This window comes from Heloderma suspectum, chromosome 1, assembly GCF_057233095.1.
Source record: "Heloderma suspectum isolate Gila_16-S chromosome 1, 16-S_ref, whole genome shotgun sequence".
In the NCBI taxonomy this organism is placed as follows: domain Eukaryota; kingdom Metazoa; phylum Chordata; class Lepidosauria; order Squamata; family Helodermatidae; genus Heloderma; species Heloderma suspectum.
Genome location: NC_139458.1, coordinates 440,741,801 through 440,758,517, shown reverse-complemented (window position 1 = coordinate 440,758,517; position 16,717 = coordinate 440,741,801). Strand labels below are relative to the sequence as shown.

The window sequence follows — 16,717 nt, the reverse complement described above, 5'->3', positions numbered from 1 at the left end:
GTGCTGGTTCCATCATCCCAGAAACTCACCCCTATTCCAGTGCGGGTGGGGGTGTCTAGCTGACACTCCAAGCTGGATCTCTGCTGATGGCTTTTCTTTCCTGCCTCTCCCCCCCACCCCCGCCCCCACAGAGACTTCCAGGAGTTGAGTCCAATGTGTGCTCGTGAGCCGTAAGTATTTGCCTCTCCACTGAGGGGAGAGGGGGTGCTGAGTGGGGCTTCTGTGGTGGACTTTGGGACAGTTTAGTAGACCCACCAGGCAAACCCCATTAGTGTCTCCCTCCCACCCTACAAGGCATGCTCCCCACCCAAAGTGGGCCCCAAGACTCCAGCCACATGTGCAGGCAAGCCACTCAAAATATTGTTTCAGTTGATGAGTTGCCCTATAGCTGAAGCTCTCACGGTGACAGATATAATAAAAGTAAATGCAATAAAACAAACGATGAAAAACATTAAAAGAATGTAAAAGCAGCAGCAACAATAACTTAAAATAATTTTAAAAGGAGAAATAAATGTCAAAGCAGTTAAAACATGGAATAGATGTTAAAACACAGCTTTAAACCTACTACTGAAAATAAAACAAGCAGCAGTTAAGAAGACTTTTTTTTTAAAGGCCTGAGAGAATTGAAAGGCTTTTGCCTGGCACCGAAAAGTCAACAAAGTAGGTGCCAGGTGGACCTCTTGGGGAGGGGATTCCACAATTTGGGATGACCACAGAAACGGCCTGCTCACAAGACTCCGTGTGCGGGGGCACTCAGAGCAGGGCCTCGGGACAATCTCCAGGCACAGGCAGGAGCATATGGGAAGAGGAGGTCCTTCAGATACTGTAGCACCAAGCTGCGAAGGACTTTACTGCTTATCAACAGCTTGAACTGGGCCTGGAGACGAACTGGGAACCAGTGAAGGTGGCACAATACCGGCATGATAGCATCCACTTTGAGTCAGTACCCTAGCTACCATATTTTATACTAACTGCAGTTTATAGACTGTCTTCAACGGCAGCCCCATATACATTACTTTGCAGTAATCTAACTGGGAGGTTGCCAAGGCATGGATCACTGAAGCCAGCTTGTCTCTCTCCGGGCAGGGTCATAGCTGGCCTACCCAGCCTAAGCTGGTAAAAGGTGCTCCATGCCACAGAAGACGCTTGGGCCTCTAGTGACAAAGTTGGACCCACAAGCCCCCACAAGCTCAGAACCTGGTTCTTCAGGGTAGGAGTGCGGCAGTGTTGGCCTGTGGAAGCTCCGCCTCCACCCACAGAACCTCCTTGGGCTCCTCCAGGGGGTGGGGCTTGCCCCGGAGGAATTCCCCCCTCCGCTATCCCCAGTCGGAGAGAACGTCAGGGAGGTGGGTGACTTGCTGGTGTGGGAGGAACAGCTGTTCTTCCAAGCCCCGGCCATGCCCATTCATGTGGCGCCCAAAGCTGGGGACTGAGCAGCATCCCTTTTTCCATCCTGGCAGAGGCAAAGAACTCTGTGCCTCTCCCAGCACAGAGAGAGAGAGAGACAAGATAGGGGGCAGGCATGGCGACAGATGGCCTGGTGGGGGGCAATTCATCCCCCATCTAAAAATGGTTCTGCACACCTGCTTTAAGGGGAGAGCAGCCCCTTCCACAACAGGCTGAACACCACTCACCTCTAAAAAAAACCTGGATTCTGCAAGATGTTTGCAGGATGGATCCCCTTGCTATCTGTAGAGATGAAACAACTTGATGTCTTTTCAACACGGTGAAGCTGTAGTTGGTTATTATTCCCAGCTCCTCACCTGCATGAAAATTTGAAACGGAGGTCAAGCAGTAAACGGAATATAGAGTTAAAGAGTATGTGCCCCAAGGTCAGCCTTGGATTACCCCGTATCACATACCTCTGTGATTAGGGAACTGCCCCCTTCAAGATCAACAACAACAATTCTCTCAATCAGAACTGTCATTTTTGTGCAACGCATATTATTGCATGATGAGCCCAGATGAAAGTCAGTTACAAATAAGGAACTGGAGATATGAACCCCACAGTAGGCTTTGGCCCTGCCCAGATCAGACACCCACATGTGCAGGAGAATGTCCCTTATATGATGACACTGAGTGGTATCCAGCCCAGGGCTTCCTTTGGGAATAAGGCACTGCCAGATGGGCGAGCCAATGCCAGTTGTAGCCAAATCGTGTGGAAAAGAGCTGGGGCTGTGCACCCCCTCATGAGCTTTGGGCCTCCACAGATCTAGGAGAGCACCCCCTGCTCCATGGCACTGGGTCACATCTAGCACAAGGCTTCCTTCTGGTGCAAGGTGCTCCCAGCCGCACGTGCCCACCACCCCGCCGCTGATGCCCTTGCACAGAGGGCTCTCCCTGGGGCTTGCGGGTGTATGGGGGCTGGCCCAGAGCTTGTGGTGGGCTCACCCACCCAGTTCCTTTCTATGTATTTCTACATGTTTGGGCTATGGTTGGCATGGGCCATGCTGCCTCCATCCCTGGGCAAAGCACACGGGGTTCTCAGTAGGTGGAAAGTGGAACATTAATAGAAAAACTGTTACATTTCCCTCTTCTCCATCTACCAAGGGACCTCAGTGTTTCATGTAAGGACATGAAACACTGTTCTAAGTAACAGTTCTAAGTAACAGCTGGATTTTCTAATTCCCAAATGGGAGATCAGCCATGCTTTTCTTCATCCCAATGCACAACTTGGGGCGGTCCTAGGCACAAGCCATTACAGTGCTGGGCAGAGCCACATTTGAACCTCTTTCCGCATTGCACCTTAGGACTCTGACCATGCAGGCTTCATGACTTCAGTATCAAGTTCCCACCCTCACCCTATTTTTTTCTTAACATCTTGTCTGATGAAGAGATCTGGTGATCTCAAAATCTCGCACGCTATTTTGTGGCAATTCCTGGCTGCTGTGTTTTTCCTGCATATTCCCTCCTCCCTTCTGGGGTTCAGCATGGGCTGTATGGAGCCCTAGAGAGAGACTGTGGGTTATATGAGCCATGACCCCTGCCAGGCACCATGTTGAATATACAACCCCCAATGGGGTTGCGGCATGTTGTCCAAAGCTGGCCACTGGGGGCTCTGTGAGGGTCAAACAGCTCCTGCCACCACGCACCCCCCGCCTGCCCTGAGAGGGGGCTGTGGGCATGGGTTTGCCAGCCCCCAGGAAGTGCCCCGTGTGCTCCTGCAGGGGGTGGGCGGCTCCACTGGCCCTGGAAAGAGGCGCATGCGTGCGCGCGTGCACTTGAGGGAGAAGGGACGTGTGGCTCTGCTAATGTCTTCTTTCTTTCCCGCTCCCAGGGAAGTGATGGTGCAAGAGGTTCTCCCATTCTCAGAGTCCAGGCGGTCAGTGCTAACCCTTCTGTGCATGCGTGTGCTGGTGTGGCGTTGCTGGGGGTGTCAGCCCCAGTTGGAGTGAATTAAGCCCAATTTAATTTGGTTAAAATCAGATGGTGCCCTGCATATGCCTGGAAAGGTAGAATACTTTCCAGTCTTCTTTGGGAGAAGCAAGGGAGAGGGGATGCTCCAGAAGAATCTCCAGGTGTTTTTCCCTTGATAAAGGCCAGTGTTGGAATGTGTTGGGAATTCAGCTGGTGCCGCTGTTCCTTTCTTGATTTTGGTTTCCAGCCTTACAGCTGCTTTTTCTGACCCCTGTTGGTGCTGTTGCTGCTCCAGGCAGCCCCATCATGAGAGAAGAAAGGGAGGCAGCGACAGCCAGGCAGGGAGCTGTCAAGGCAGATCTCTTGCCTGAATCGTTTCCTGCACTTCGTGATTGCCTGCACTGGAGCACAGGCCATGTCCATTCCACTCAGCTAGGCAGGCTGGTTCGCATGGTCGAGCAGCCTGCTGTGGCTTTTTGAATAGTCAAGCCACAACCGCAGCCTGTTGTGCTGCCGTGCCATCCGAACCCGGGGACTGCGGGTTATGCAAGGGTTAAACAACCTAAAACAGGGCCTGGGTCAGTGGAGGCTGGTGGCTCCGATGTCAGTGGGGCAGAGAATCTCAATCAGTTTCAGCCAGAACTCCAAAGGAGCTATCAAGGTGCGGAGCCCCTTTAGAGTCCTGACTGCGTCCAGTGTGGATTCACTGCCCTGCTGACAATGGAGCCACCGGCCTCCACTGCCGTGGGCTCTGCGAGGGCTGCTTGCCTCTCGCGTAGCCTGTGCTCCCCAGGTCCAGACGGCACAACAAGCTGTGCGTGTTCAGCATGGTGCCCATGGGTGCTGCGGCTCGTCGTGGCTTAAATGAGCCACGAGGAGCTGCAGCCATCATGTGAACCTGCGTCAAGGCTCCGCCTCCCTCCTGCCCCATGCTGGGCCTAGGGATGTACGAACGGTACTTACCTTTCGGGGATTATGCTGATGGTACAGGGGGAGGCATTCCGTCCCTCCCCCCGGAATCCTCGCCAGGAGGGGAAGGCGCTCCGTTCCTCCCCCCCCCCGGAATCCTGGCTGGCCAGCTGTGCTCTGCAGCAATTCTGCGGAGCCGCCAGCCGGCTCCGCCAGCAGCCGGACATCCGGCCGCTGGCTAGCAGCGACACAAATGGCGGCAGCCGTAGCCACCGCCGTTTGCGTCCCTGCAGTCAGCCGTGATAGGCTACGTAAATGTTTACGTAGCCTATCACGGCTGAGTAAACAAAAAACAAAACAAAATGCGCGTACACAAATGGCGGCGCCCATGGGTGCCGCCATTTGCGTTCCTTATTTTGGCACATCTTAGTCTACGTCAAGATTTACGTCGACTAAGGCGGTGAAAATAGGGGGAACGCAAATAGCGTAGATGCTACGCTATTTGCGTTCCCCTTATGTTCACCGTTTTAGTCTACATAAATGTTTACGTAGACTAAGATGTGCCAAAATAAAGAACACAAATGGTGGTGCCCATGGGTGCCGCCATTTGCATACGTGCGTTTTTGTTTTTTTGTTTTTTAAGTCAGCCGTGATAGGCTACGTAAACATTTATGTAGCCTATCACGGTGTTTTTTTAAAATCTAGCCGTGATAGGCTACGTAAATCTTTACGTAGCCTATCACTTTTTTTGGGGGGGGTTGTTTTAACTGGAAATGGTGGCAGCGGCAGCCAGTCGGAAGACTGGCCACCGCAGCCGCCGCCGAACTGCGGCTGGAGCCGCCGCCGGAGCCGCCGCCACCAGGAAGATCCGCCCCAGGTAAGTCTCATCCCGGGGGGGGGGGGCGGGGGGGCAGACCGTTCTGCCACTGATTTTGGGGGGCCGAATGCGCTGGCATTCGGCCTCCCCGAGATCCGTGGCGGAATTCTCTGACATCCCTAGCTGGGCCTCTGCTGGGCGTTTGGAGGTGCGCGGAGCCCCTTCGGGGAGGCTGCCCCGCACAGCGGCGGCACTGAATGTGTGAAAAGAAGGGCTGCACCAGCGCTTGGGCCCCAGGCTGGCCACGCTGTGGAGCAGTTCATGGGGAGGGCTGAGGGGAGACGGGGACAGCCACTGTAATGAGGGCAGACAAATCTTGTCCTCCCAGAGACCCCCCACCCTCCACGTCAGGGTGAACACAACGCAAGCACAGCCACCCACCTCCTTTCTGGCCAGGAGTGCCAAGCCTCTGGCTGTCTCCTGAGCACCTTGCGCTGCCATGCTCCGGAAGAGCTCGCCGCTGCAAGGGCTTTTTTTTCCCTGCAGCTCATCCCAGTATCTTCTAGGAAAGGCTTGAGTTCAGATTAGAGACGTGTCACTCCCAGAAACCCAGGGGCTCCACACACTGCTGCAAGAGGGGGGGTCATCTGCCCACCTGCCCTCTGCACACCAACCCACACATGCCAGATGTCAGTGATCAGAGAGGAGAGGAGTCAGTGCCAAAAAGGGGCTTGTGGAGCCCAGAGTCCAGGTGGCTCAAGTGAGTGACTCAAGCCACATGCACACACAACAGGCAAAGGCAAGAACTGTCCCCTCCTCCCACACCCTGCTGAGTCACTCGCCAATAAGGCCATGGAGAACATGCGCTGGTGACCAGCCATATCCTGATCGCAAGCAATCCAGGCAGTCTTTACTGAGCGAGACTCATAAGAATATCCCTGCTGGATCAAGCTAGATTGCGTTGACCTTGCCCAGAAGCATCATCGTCCCAAACTGGCCATCCAGGTGCTTCCTGGAGGCCCTCAAGCAGGCGGGGCATGAAGGCAGCAACAGCCCTCCCACCTCTGGGATGCAGAGGTGGAGCCCCCCTTGAGCCGCATCCCACCTGGATTGCTGTTGTTGTTGTTCAGTCGTTCAGTCGTGTCCGACTCTTCGTGACCCCATGGACCATAGCACGCCAGGCCTTCCTGTCCTGCGCACTCTCCCGGAGTGTGCTCAGGTTCATATTCATTGCATCGGTGATGCTATCTAGCCATCTCATCCTCTGCCGTCCCCTTCTCCTTTTGCCTTCAGTCTTTCCCAGCATCAGGGTCTTTTCCAGGGAGTTTTCTCTTCGCATTAGGCGGCCAAAATATTTGAACTTCAGCTTCAGTAACTGTCCTTCCAATGAGCAGTCAGGGTTGATTTCCTTTAGGATGGACTGATTTGACCTCCTTGCAGTCCAGGGCACTCGTAAGAGTCTTCTCCAGCACCACAGTTTGAAAGCATCAATTCTTCGGCACTCAGCCTTCCTTATAGTCCAGCTCTCGCAGCCATACGTTACTACTGAGAAAACCATAGCTTTGATTAGACGGACCTTTGTCGGCAAGGTGATGTCTCTGCTTCTTACTATGCTGTCTAGGTTTGCCATAGCTTTCCTCCCAAGGAGCAAGCGTCTTTTAATTTCATGGCTACAGTCACCGTCTGCGGTGATCTTGGAGCCCAAGAAAGTAAAATCTGTCACTGCTTCCATTTCTTCCCCTTCTATATGCCAGGAAGTGATGGGGCCAGATGCCATGATCTTCGTTTTTTTAATGTTGAGTTTCAAACCAGCTTTTGCACTCTCCTCTTTCACCCTCAACAAGAGGCTCTTGAGATCCTCTTCACTTTCTGCCATTAGGGTGGTATCATCTGCATATTGGAGGATGTTGATAATTCTCCCAGCAATCTTAATTCCGACCTGTGATTCATCCAACCCAGCATTTCTCATGATGTACTCTGCATATAAGTTAAATAAGCAGGGTGACAATATGCAGCCTTGTCGTACTCCTTTCCCAATTTTGAACCACTCGGTTGTTCCATGTCCGGTTCTTACTGTTGCTTCTTGACCCTCGTACAGGTTTCTCAGGAGACAGGTAAGGTGGTCTGGTACTCCCATCACTTTAAGAATTTGCCACAGTTTGTTGTGATCCACACAATCAAAGGCTTTAGCGTAGTCAATGAAGCAGAAATAGACGTTTTTCTGGAATTCTCTTGCTTTCTCCATGATGCAGCGAACGTTGGCGATTTGATCTCTAGTTCCTCTGCCTCTTCGAAACCCAGCTTGTACTTCCGGTAGTTCTCGGTTCGCATACTGCTGAAGCCTAGCTTGTAGGATTTTGAGCATCACCTTGCTGGCATGTGAAATGAGCGCAATTGTGCGGTAGTTTGAACACTCTTTGGCGTTGCCCTTCTTTGGAATTGGAATGTAAACTGACCTTTTCCAGTCTTGCGGACATTGCTGAGTGTTCCAAATTTGTTGGCATATTGAATGCAGCACTTTAACAGCATCATCTTTTAGGATTTTAAATAGCTCAGCTGGAAGACTGTCATCTCCGCTAGCTTTGTTGTTACTAATGCTTCCTAAGGCCCACTTGACTTCACTCTCGAGGATGTCCGGCTCAAGTTCAGTGACCGCACTATCATGGCTATCAAGGACATTACTATCATGGCTATCAAGGGCATTAAGATCTTTCCTGTATAGTTCTTCTGTGTATTCTTTCCACCTCTTCTTAATCTCATCTGCTTCTGTGAGGTCCCTGCCTTTTTTGTCCTTTATCATGCCGTCTTTGCACAAAACGTTCCCTTGAGATCTCCGATTTTCTTGAAGAGATCTCTAGTCTTTCCCATTCTGTTGTTTTCCTCGATTTCCTTGCATTGTTCATTTAAGAAGGCCTTCTTGTCTCTCCTTGCTATTCTCTGGAACTCTGCATTCAGTTGGATATATCTTCCCCTTTCTCCCTTGCTTTTTGCTTCCCTTCTTTCCTCAGCTACTTGTAAAGCCTCCTCAGACAGCCACTTGGCTTTCTTACATTTCTTTTTCTTTGGGATGGATTTCGTTGCTGCCTCCTGAACAATGTTACGGACCTCCATCCATAGTTCCTCAGGCACTCTATCAGGTCTAATCCCTGAAATCTATTCCTCACCTCCACTGTATATTCATAAGGGATATGATTTAGGTCATACCTGAATGGTTTAGTGGTTTTAGTGGTTTAATGGTTTAGTGGTTTAATGGTTTAATGTGGTTTAATGGTTTAGTGGTTTAATGGTGGTTTAATGGTTTAGTGGTTTAATGGTGGTTTAATGGTTTAGTGGTTTAATGGTTTAGTGGTTTAATGGTTTAGTGGTTTTCCCTACATTCTTCAATTGAAGCCGAAATTTTGCAAGAAGCAGCTCATGGTCTGAGCCACAGTCAGCTCCAGGTCTTGTTTTTACTGACTGTATGGAGCTTCTCCATCTTTGGCTGCAAAGGACATAATCAATCTGATTTCGATATCAGCCCCTCCAGGTGTTGAGGGGCAGCCCAGACTTTACCCTGGTGACTTATGCTGATGGCCCCTAAATATCCTGGCGGCGGGGGAGGGAGCCTGAGGCTTCAGAGGATCAGCCTCTGTAGGAGCGCTGCTCTAGCCAGTGAGGGGCTGGGGCTTTTCTGGGCCCTGCTCATAGGAAGAGGTGGGGCTGGCGAGGGTGAGAAGTGGAGAGGGCGCTTCACCGTGGGGAGCAGGCGGCCGCGGCGCCCCAGCAAAGGGGGCTGCAGCAGTCCTGTGCCTGCTCTGCACCCACGTGGGCCCTGCGTGGCCCCGCAGCTGCCGTTTTGTTGAGAGGGCAGCTCTGATAGCTGCAGGAAGGGAGCCCCCCCCCCCCGCAGCCAGCTTTGACGAGGTTTTCGCCCCCACCTCCTGCTCCCAGGGGCTGCTATTTGCATTTTAAAAACATCCATGTTAATGCAGGGTCCCATTTGGGTCATGGCCCCCCAGTGCAGAACAGGAAGCGGGGACAGCATTACTTCTGTGAAAGCAGGGGGGCTGTTACTGTCTGTGGGGCTCTGATGCTTGGAAAAAGGAGGCCAATCTTTGAGATTTGGAAACATCCACTGACGAGTTACAATCCTGCTCAAATCGGGGCAGCAGCAAAGGCCGTTCGGCATCTGCCCCCGTCCCACCACAGAGATTCAGGCGGGTGGGGGGCAAGGCATAGCAGCAGATCCTCTGCAGCAGGTGTCCCGGGAGGCGCGGGGGGGAGCTGGCTTGCCCCGACGGCCGCACGCCCAGCGGCGGGGAGGCTGCTGCGTTGCTGACGGGCCTTGCGCGCTCTCGGGTCCGCTCCAAGCATTCACGCGCGCGCTCTCACTGCCTCTCTTCCCCCTAGCGGGTCGTTCCTAGAGGGGCCCCCAGCCCCACGCCGACTCCAGGACCTGCTACCAGTTTTCTACGAGGAGGGCGAGCAGCGAGGGAGGCCGGTGGTTCTGGGCACCGGGGGCTTTGGCACTGTGGAGCTGGTAAAGCCTGGGGAGGGGAGGGGCACATGGCCCAGACAGGTGGAGGCGTTGGGCATCTGGCTGCAACCCCGCCAGGCTCCCGACTCTGCCTTGGCCCCCAAACACTGGCCCAGGGGGCCCCGGGGTTGTCCTTCCTTCCCGGGTCCTGCTTCGATTTCCCCAGGCATAGGGAGACCCAGGCCCAGGGTGGAAGTTTGCCAGCTGCACCAGCATGCTGGACAGCCAAACGTGGCAAGGCAACAAGAGATTGTCCAGGAGCTCCATGGTCCTGGACGGTGGGATGGGGGAAGGGGGACAGAAGTGCTTCCCAGGACTGGCTGTGACTGGAGGGCAAATGCCGCTGTGACGACTGCTCCTCCAGGGCCGACCCTACCATAAGGCAAAGCGAGGCGGGGGCCTCAGGCAGCAGGAGCTGGATGTTGTAGAGTGGGCAGCAGCAGCAGCCCCCGGGCCACTCCCTCTGCTGCTGGACTGAGCAGTGCCTCCCAGGCAACCTGCCCACCCCCAAGCTGGCCCGCTGCCCTCCGTGCTGTGGGGGATGCTGTCTTCTCTACCTGTCTGCCGGTGGAGTGGTGAGTGGGTGGCGGGCTCCCTCTCATTCTTTGCCTCAGGCAGCAGCAATGTGTCCCTGGCAACCCTGTCTGAAGTGGTCTCCTTCTTGCCCAGTGGGGAACGCCCCTGCCACGGCTCCCCTGCACCTCACTGCCCCTTGGCCCCCAGCCTCCTAAGCTGGGTCACATAAGTGCCGTGAGCGAGCGAGCAGAGGTGCTGTCACCAAGGGGTCCCCGCCCACTCTGCGTTCTCAGACAGCAGCACCACCCTGGAGCCCCAGTGCTGTGAAGAGTGCACGCTGGCAGCCCCCCTGGCGAGGCCCTTAGGTCATCCCCTGCCCCCCTTGCTTCCTCCAGAGCTGACATCCCTTCGGGGGGGGGGGGCTGGCAGAGCAATCTTGCTTCAAGAGCGGCTGAGCTTCCTGTGGTTCCCCAGCTGGAGTCCCAACAGTCCCTTCGTGCCCCCTCCCGTTTCCCTCCCTCTCCCCACAGGTGCGAAGTGCAGAGGAGGGGGCCCAGGAGGGATTCTTTGCCCTCAAGCGGCTGAGGAAGGACCATGTGGTGCAGAAATGCCAGCAGGACCATGTGCTAATGGAGAAGAAGGTCCTGCAGCACAGCCGCTGCCCCTTCATCGTCAGGTGGGGCCACCCAGCTGCCCTTCCCACCCTGCCTGGAGGCATCCAGGGAACATGGGGAAGGCTAGCAGCGGGGGCGGGAGGAGTGAGCTGTGTCCGGGATCCCACAGAGGGGGTGCCCTAGTTGCAGCTAACTGACTTGACCTCCTGGTGTGCTGCTGCAACCCAAAAGGCTAACACCATTCTCAGCCGCACTAACAGATGGGGAGGCAGAGTGTGATGGGGCTGCCATCGGGAGGAGGATTATCTGCAGCCTTGGGGAGATACAGCTGGGCTGGCTGCTGCATCATCACTTCCAGAAGAACGAGGTTGTGAGCTTGGGGGGGACTGAAGGAAAGCAGCTAAGGGGCGGTGGAGGAGCATGTAACCACTTCCCAAGACGGACGACTTTGGGGCAGGGCGGCAGAACAGCAAGCAGCGACAGCAGGACGCCAAAGCCAGTTGGTTCCCCTGAGAGAGCCCCTGCCCCAGCTTGATAGGAGAGGGCGTTACCCCAATGCCTGCAGCGGAGAGTGGGGCTTCCCGGGAGCCCCTGGCTGCACGCAGCTGGAAACAGGCTGCTGGGCTAGATGGAGCCACCTGGGGTTGGCTCAGCTGCAGGGCTTCTCATTGTTCTTGCAAAGCAGAGGCAGCCCGAGGAGGAGTTTTTCTGCACAGGCGGGGGGTGTGTGTGTGAAGAGGGGGATGCTGTGGTCTTTTGCCCCCGCCCCGCCACTTGATCGGAAACAGACTTAAGCTGGATACCCGCGGCTGCCCTTTCTGGGAGCAGGCGGGCTTTTGTGGGGAGCAACTGCTGGGAAGGCCCCCTAGAGTCTGGGCTGCGGCAAAGGGGGTTTACGGGGCCGGGATAATCTTGGTGGGACTGTGGCTCGAGAGAGGCCCCTCCCTGCCTTCAGCGCTAACTCCCTCCCCCCCCCCCCCACAGGCTCTTTGCGACCTTCCGGGACAGCCGCCACGTCTACCTGCTGCTGGAGTTTTGCCAAGGAGGCGAGCTGTGGGCCAAGCTGCGCGAGGTGTACGGAGAGGCAGCCCGGGGCCAGAGGGGGGACTGCTGGGGCAGGAAATGTGGGCAGGGGCTCGTGGGCGAGGAGGGGCGGCTGGCATGGGAGGCCCTCAGCCAAAGGGGAGCTTCGGGCTCGGTGTTGGGCCCCAAGCTTGAGAGCCAGGTCGTGCCCCAGAGAAGCCCCATCCCAGAGGGGAAGACTATGCCCGCCCAGGCCAATGCCCCCCGCCCAAAAAACCAGGGGGATCCCTTGGAGGGGCTGTGGGGGCTCAGGCCAGGGTCCCAATCTGCCCCTCTTGGGTCCCCCCTGCAATGCCTCTCCTGATGTGGCCATTGGGTTGAGAGTGGTGCCCCGCTCAGCCCAGAGACTGCAAGGGCCCCGACTTTTTTCGAAGCCATGCCTGCCCCCGCTGTGCCCGCCTGGTTCGGGAGGGCCCCTGGAGATGTCGAGCTCCCCAAAAACACGTCCTGGCCAGGAGAAAGCTGCTGCTCACACTGTCTCAGCCCCAGGGAGCCCCGTTGCCCTTTACAGGACAGGTGTGGCCCACAGGAAGACGCCCCACCCCACCAGGCTTCTGCAGCTGCTCTCCGGGGGGGGGAGGCTTGAACCCAGGCTGGCCCTGGCTGAGCCCGGCCCCACTCTCACCCCTGCAGCCGCTGCTTCTCTGAGCCCGTGGCCATCTTCTGTTCAGCCTGTGTAGTTGAGGCCCTGGACTACCTGCATGCCCAGGGCATCGTGTACCGTGACCTGAAGCCCGAGAACCTGATGCTGGATGCCCAGGGCTATCTCAAGCTGGTACTGGGGCGGGGGTGGGTGGGTTGAGTTGATTCCTGGAAAGGCGGGGGCCAGGGCCTGCGGGCCTGCCTGCCTGCCTGCCTGAGAAGCCCCTGGTGCGGTGGATGGATGCCATGAGTGGCAACTGGGCAAAAACTCATAACATGCTCAGGGGTGCTTTGCATTAGCCTCAGGCTGATAGTTCTGGGCCTGATGCCTCAAGCCCCTGCCGCCTCCAGAAAAGATCCCTAGGATAGCTTGGGGGGGCAGAATTCACCATGAACCCTGAAGGGGTGCGAAGCTGGCCCTTCTCCTGGGGACGGGGAGGCAAGAACATAAGAACAGCCCTGCTGGTGGGGTCAATGGTCCACCTCCTCCAGCATCCCCGTTTCCCCACAGTAGCCAGCTGGAGACCCACAGAATACTCACAAGCAGGGCAGGAAGGCAACAGCCCCCCGCCTTGTTCCTCTCCACCCAGCAGCTAGGATTTATGAGGCAGACTGCCCCTAAACATGGAGGTTCCACTTAGCTGCCATGGCTGATAGCCCAGGGTGGATGTGGCCTCCTCCTCCCGCATGAATTTGCCTGGCCCTCTTCGAAAGACACTTCAGTTGATGGCCATTCCATGAAACAATGCACTAGGTGAAGCCACAAAGGCAGTTGGGGCGCCATGTCATGCCTGTCGTTTGCGTGGCTGGGGGACACAAGTGAAGGGGGCTTGCCTGTTGCTCTCCCCCCCCCCAACAGCTCCCAATTGCCAGCTTCTTTGCAGGTGGATTTTGGCTTTGCCAAGGCCCTGAGGCGCGGGGAGAAGACCTACTCCTTCTGTGGGACCCCTGAGTACCTGGCCCCTGAGATCCTGCGCCATGAAGGCCACGACTGTGCTGTGGACTTCTGGACCCTTGGTGTGCTCATCTTTGAGATGCTTGTAGGACGGTGAGGCCTTCCCCACATCTGCCCCTCGCACATGCAGCATGGCAACGGGGCAAGCTGCTTCCTGTGTGTGCCTTCCCCCCTCTGCATTCCCAGCAGCAGCTGCGGAGGGCAGGAGCTGTAGGGGGCATCAGGGGTGCCCTGCGGATTCTGAGGGGTGTCCCTAAGCCACTAGCCTGGCTGGGGTGGGGGTCCATCAAGGCTGCTGCAGGGAGGCCTTCCAGATTCCACTTCAGCCACGTCCTGCCAGCCCGTGCCAAGCACAGAGGCGGCGAGGACGGAGCGGCGAGGGGGAGGAGCCTCTGGCTGCTGGGCAGTGGCTGGGCCTGCCCCACAGCAGCACTCACCCCCCCACGCTTCCAGCCCCCCATTCCACAGCGCCGAACCCCAGAAGATCTACAGCAAGGTCCTGGATGGCGTCTTCTCGTTCCCCGTCTCTGTGAGTGAGGCTGCCTGCTCCCTCGTGTCCAGGCTCTGCAGGTGCGTCTCCCGCCGATTCCTGCTCCAGGTCACCCTGAAGGCAGGCAGGGCTGCGGGGTGCTCAGGCCACGCCCTAAGTAGGAAAGAGGGTGGGGACTGGTGGGCACCACACTCGGGTGAACTCGCACGAAGCACATCGCGGAAGTGGGAACAGGGCATGGGAGGATGCGTGGATCGAGGCCCGTTGTGCCTGTGCTTCCCTCCACCCCGAGCTTGCAGCTTAACCTGCATTGTTGCAGGTGTAGCAGGACAAGGGCTGCTCACAAAGGGCAGTTGTTCCGAGGAAGAAATGGAGGAGTGTTGGATCAGATGGATGGCTTGCCCAGCACCCTGTTCCCCACAGTGGTCAACCAGATGCTCCTGGGAAGCCCACAAGCAGGACTTGAGGCAATTGCCTGCTCCCAACTGGCTGTTTCCCCCCTTCCCCAACAACTGGCGTTGAGAGGGAGCATGCAGCCATCAGGACTGGACGCCATCTAGAAGCACCGGGATGGCTTCTATCCAGGAATTTGTCCAACCCCCTTTTAAAGCTATCCAAAGTGGTGGCCGTCGCTTCATCCTGTGGTAGCAAATCCCAGTTTAACTATGCGCTGTGTGAAAAAGGACTTCTTGTCTGTCGGGAATCTCAGCATTCCAGCTGCAGCACCATAGATTTGTAGAAAGGCATTGCAATATTTCCCGTTCTATTTTTCATCACTTTCCTAATGATCCCCAACATGGACTTTGCCATTTTCAGAGCAGCCACACACCAAGCTGACATTTCCATGGAGCTGTGCTTCACCACAACCCCAAGACCCCTTTCATGGACAGTCACCATCAGCTCAGACCCCAGCAGTGTATACGTTTGCCCCAGCGTGCATCACTTTACGCCTGCTTATGTTGAATTCCATTAGCCAATTTGATACCCATTTGGGGGATCCTTGCTGTACCTTTTAGTTTTAAGCAGCAATAATTTGTTGTCATCAGCAAACTTGGCCACCTCACTGCTCACCCCTGACTCTCGATCATTTGTTATGAATAAGAGAAAAAACATCAGTCCCAATACAGATCATTGGGGGGTCCCACCGCTGACATCCCTTCCTTGTGAGAACTGCTCATTTATGGAAAGCTTCCTGTTGTTTCAGGGGTTATCGATCCATAAGCGAACTCTTATTGTGTGAGTGTGTTTCTGTCCTGTGCAAAGAAATAACACTGACCTCTCCCCCTGACCCCCCCCCATGGCAGGCGCCGGCCAGGGCAGCGACTGGGCAACACCAGCAGTGGCATCCGAGGCATCCGGAAGCACAGGTAGGCCTGCAGGGAAGAGGGCTGGGCAAGTGGCCAGGCCAGGGCAGATGCCAGGGCCCCCCTGCCAGAAGGAGTGGCAGGGAGTTCCCCCCCCTCGAGTGCCAGAGGAGGTGAGGCCACAGGTGGGAGGGGCCAGGTGCTTCTGACCACAGCCCATCACGAGGCTGTGGCAGCTTCTAGGCCCCAAACTTTTCCTGGGAGCTCTGCACCGTGCAAAGGTGTTTTCTGCCAGGCCAGAATGTGACAGATTCAGCGTCCTTTGTGCGGACTGCACTTGCGTGTCCAAAGCTCCCTCTAGTGCAGCAGCAGCTGCTCTGGGAAGCAAACGAGAAGTGAGGCATGGCGGAAGCGACAGCCGGACCCTCCTGTTTGCTTGTTCCTGGCATCAGGTATTCAGAGTGAGAGAGGGGGAGATACTGCTTCTGTACATGGAGGCTCTATCAGATATCCTGGCCAACAGCCATCGCTAGGCCTGCTCTCCATTTATGGTCTAGCCCCTTTGTCAGTGGCCATCCCCACCTTCTGAGTTAGTGCATCCTACAAGTATATGTCCTCCTGCTCTAGAGATGGTCTGTGGTAGACCAGATGGTCTCTTGGGTCCCCTCTGCCCAGCTCCAGGAACCCATGCACGCTCCCCAGATTCTTGTGCACTGCTGCCTTCTTTCTGTGGCCCCAGGGACTCTCTCTAAGGGAGGGGGAGCCAAGGGAGAGCGCAGGGCTGGAGAGCCAAGCGGCCGCCATGGATGCAAAGGCTCAGTTGCTGGGCCAGCTCCCACGAGGGGCTTTGGCTCTCCTGGGCCACCTGCTCCTCCTCAAGCCTTTGCCGCCTCCTGCCCGCAGGTGGTTCAGCTCCCTCTCCTGGAAGAAGCTGGCCCTGCGGCAGATCGAAGCCCCCACCACAGTGCTGCTCAAGCAGGTATGGGACGGGGCTGGGCTCCGTGGCACCCGCACGCTCACTCCTGCTGTCCCATACAGCGCAGGCCACTTGGGCGAAGGGCTGCTGCCCCGACTCGCCAGCCCTTCTTTATCTTCCAGGGCGCCTCCTATGCCAACTTCAAGCGGCTCTCTGTTTCGCGGCAGCTGCCCGAGGAGGAGTTCTCTGGCTGGGATGAGGACTTCTGAGCTCCTGCCTGGACGGGCCAAGAGAGGAGGTCTGCCCGGAGGCAGCGCCCCCCCCCCCAAGCGCGCGCCCCGCGGACGGGACCGGTGCTTGGAATCCCAGCGAGACCCGGCGGCCCCTCCCCCAGCGGGACGCTCCCGGAGAGGGGGCTGCGGCTGCCCCGCGCTGCCGCCATTGCCCCCTTCCTCCTCCGTGCTTGGCGGAGGCCAGCGTGCCCCTCCGCGCCCGCACCCCAGCTGCTCTTGCGTTCTCCGGGAGATGGGTGCTGTGGGGGAGCCGTCCTGCTATGCCGCTGCTCCACGTGGGGAATAAATACTTTCGGGGGACTGCC

At 56.5% G+C, this 16,717-nt stretch overlaps 1 protein-coding gene across 3 annotated transcripts in view; it reads left to right on the top strand.

Annotated features, from left to right (window-relative positions):
• Positions 1–16,717, top strand: part of LOC146360415 (cGMP-dependent protein kinase 2-like) — a 34,998-nt gene extending 18,281 nt beyond the window's left edge. For 2 of the 3 annotated variants that reach the window (XM_084835171.1, XM_084835262.1), the window contains exons 11-21: positions 132–170; positions 3,278–3,322; positions 9,473–9,602; positions 10,646–10,791; positions 11,714–11,803; positions 12,446–12,587; positions 13,339–13,502; positions 13,863–13,979; positions 15,204–15,266; positions 16,107–16,182; positions 16,302–16,715. In XM_084835171.1, the coding sequence (XP_084691297.1) occupies positions 132–170; positions 3,278–3,322; positions 9,473–9,602; positions 10,646–10,791; positions 11,714–11,803; positions 12,446–12,587; positions 13,339–13,502; positions 13,863–13,979; positions 15,204–15,266; positions 16,107–16,182; positions 16,302–16,388 (1,099 nt within the window). In that variant the 3' untranslated portion in view covers positions 16,389–16,715. Of the gene's footprint in view, positions 1–131; positions 171–3,277; positions 3,323–9,472; positions 9,603–10,645; positions 10,792–11,713; positions 11,804–12,445; positions 12,588–13,338; positions 13,503–13,862; positions 13,980–15,203; positions 15,267–16,106; positions 16,183–16,301 lie in introns of all 3 variants that reach the window. The other variant, XM_084835098.1, reaches the window with a different exon arrangement.